This window comes from Vipera ursinii (assembly GCF_947247035.1).
Source record: "Vipera ursinii genome assembly, chromosome: 6".
NCBI classification, from domain to species: Eukaryota; Metazoa; Chordata; class Lepidosauria; order Squamata; family Viperidae; genus Vipera; species Vipera ursinii.
The window spans coordinates 2,310,199-2,311,244 of NC_139515.1; the positions used below are offsets into that span (position 1 = coordinate 2,310,199).

Here is a 1,046-nt window from a genome sequence, read left to right on the forward strand (position 1 = left end):
CCAAGTCCTTTTTCCACCAAAACATTTGCTCAGATAACGGGAAGCGGAGGCCAACTCAATCTTTGCTGGTTTGAAATCCTGGCCTCAGCATAAACTTGACGCTGAGTCATCCGAAGGAATTAAGAGTTTAAAAGTAAAAAAAAAAAAGAAGAGAGAAGAATCCACTAACTTAGAGCTGATTTTAAATAAGCTACCAAACTTTTTTTTTAAAAAAAATAAAATAATAAAATAATAAAATAAAATAAAATAATAAAATAAAATAAAAATAAAACCAAGTGCTTTGTTTTCCCTGATAAATCGCAACCCGGATTTTGGTATTCTTACAAATCGGTTTCCGTGGAGGAATCCATGCAAAGTGCATAGAGGGACTTCCTCAGGTCAATGCTGCTATTGGCCTTCGCGTTGCTTTTCTCCACGGACCTGGTCCCGTTGTGGGTCTCGTCCAGATGCTCCAAATGCACCACGGATTTGCAAGAGGAGTTTTTGCTCCTCGCCTCTTCCGCCGAGCTGCCCTGAAGGACGCTTCCGGAATCCTCTTGGAGGACAGTTTGCTCATCGTGGTCCTTCTCTCGGTGGTAGAAGTAGTTGAAGTTGGACACGATGACCGGGACGGGCAGGGCGATGGTGAGCACGCCAGCAATGGCACACAAGGAGCCCACAATCTTCCCTCCCACGGTGATGGGGCTCATGTCTCCGTAGCCCACCGTCGTCATGGTGACCACGGCCCACCAGAAGGCGTCGGGGATGCTGGAGAAATAGGACTCCGGGTCATCGGCCTCTGCGAAATAGACGGCGCTGGAGAAGAGGATGACTCCGATGAAGAGGAAGAAGATGAGAAGGCCCAGCTCCCTCATGCTGGCTTTCAAGGTCTGCCCCAGGATCTGCAGCCCCTTGGAGTGCCTGGAGAGCTTGAAGATCCGGAAGACACGGACCAGGCGGATGACCCTCAGGATGGCCAAGGACATGGCCTGCTGCTGGCCTCCACTGTTGGCCGGAGACTCCCCCTTCTGCTGCTCGTGGGCCAGCTCGGTGCCCAGCGTGATGAA

At 50.1% G+C, this 1,046-nt stretch overlaps 1 protein-coding gene across 1 annotated transcript in view; it reads right to left on the minus strand.

Annotated features, from left to right (window-relative positions):
• Window positions 1-225: 225 nt before the first annotated feature.
• Window positions 226-1,046, minus strand: part of LOC310642648 (potassium voltage-gated channel subfamily A member 5-like) — a gene marked incomplete at its 5' end in the record, with an annotated part of 1,541 nt that continues 720 nt past the window's right edge. The window contains one exon of the mRNA XM_083366534.1: window positions 226-1,046. This exon is cut by the window's right edge and continues 720 nt beyond it. Within this exon, the coding sequence (XP_083222660.1) occupies window positions 321-1,046 (726 nt within the window). The 3' untranslated portion in view covers window positions 226-320.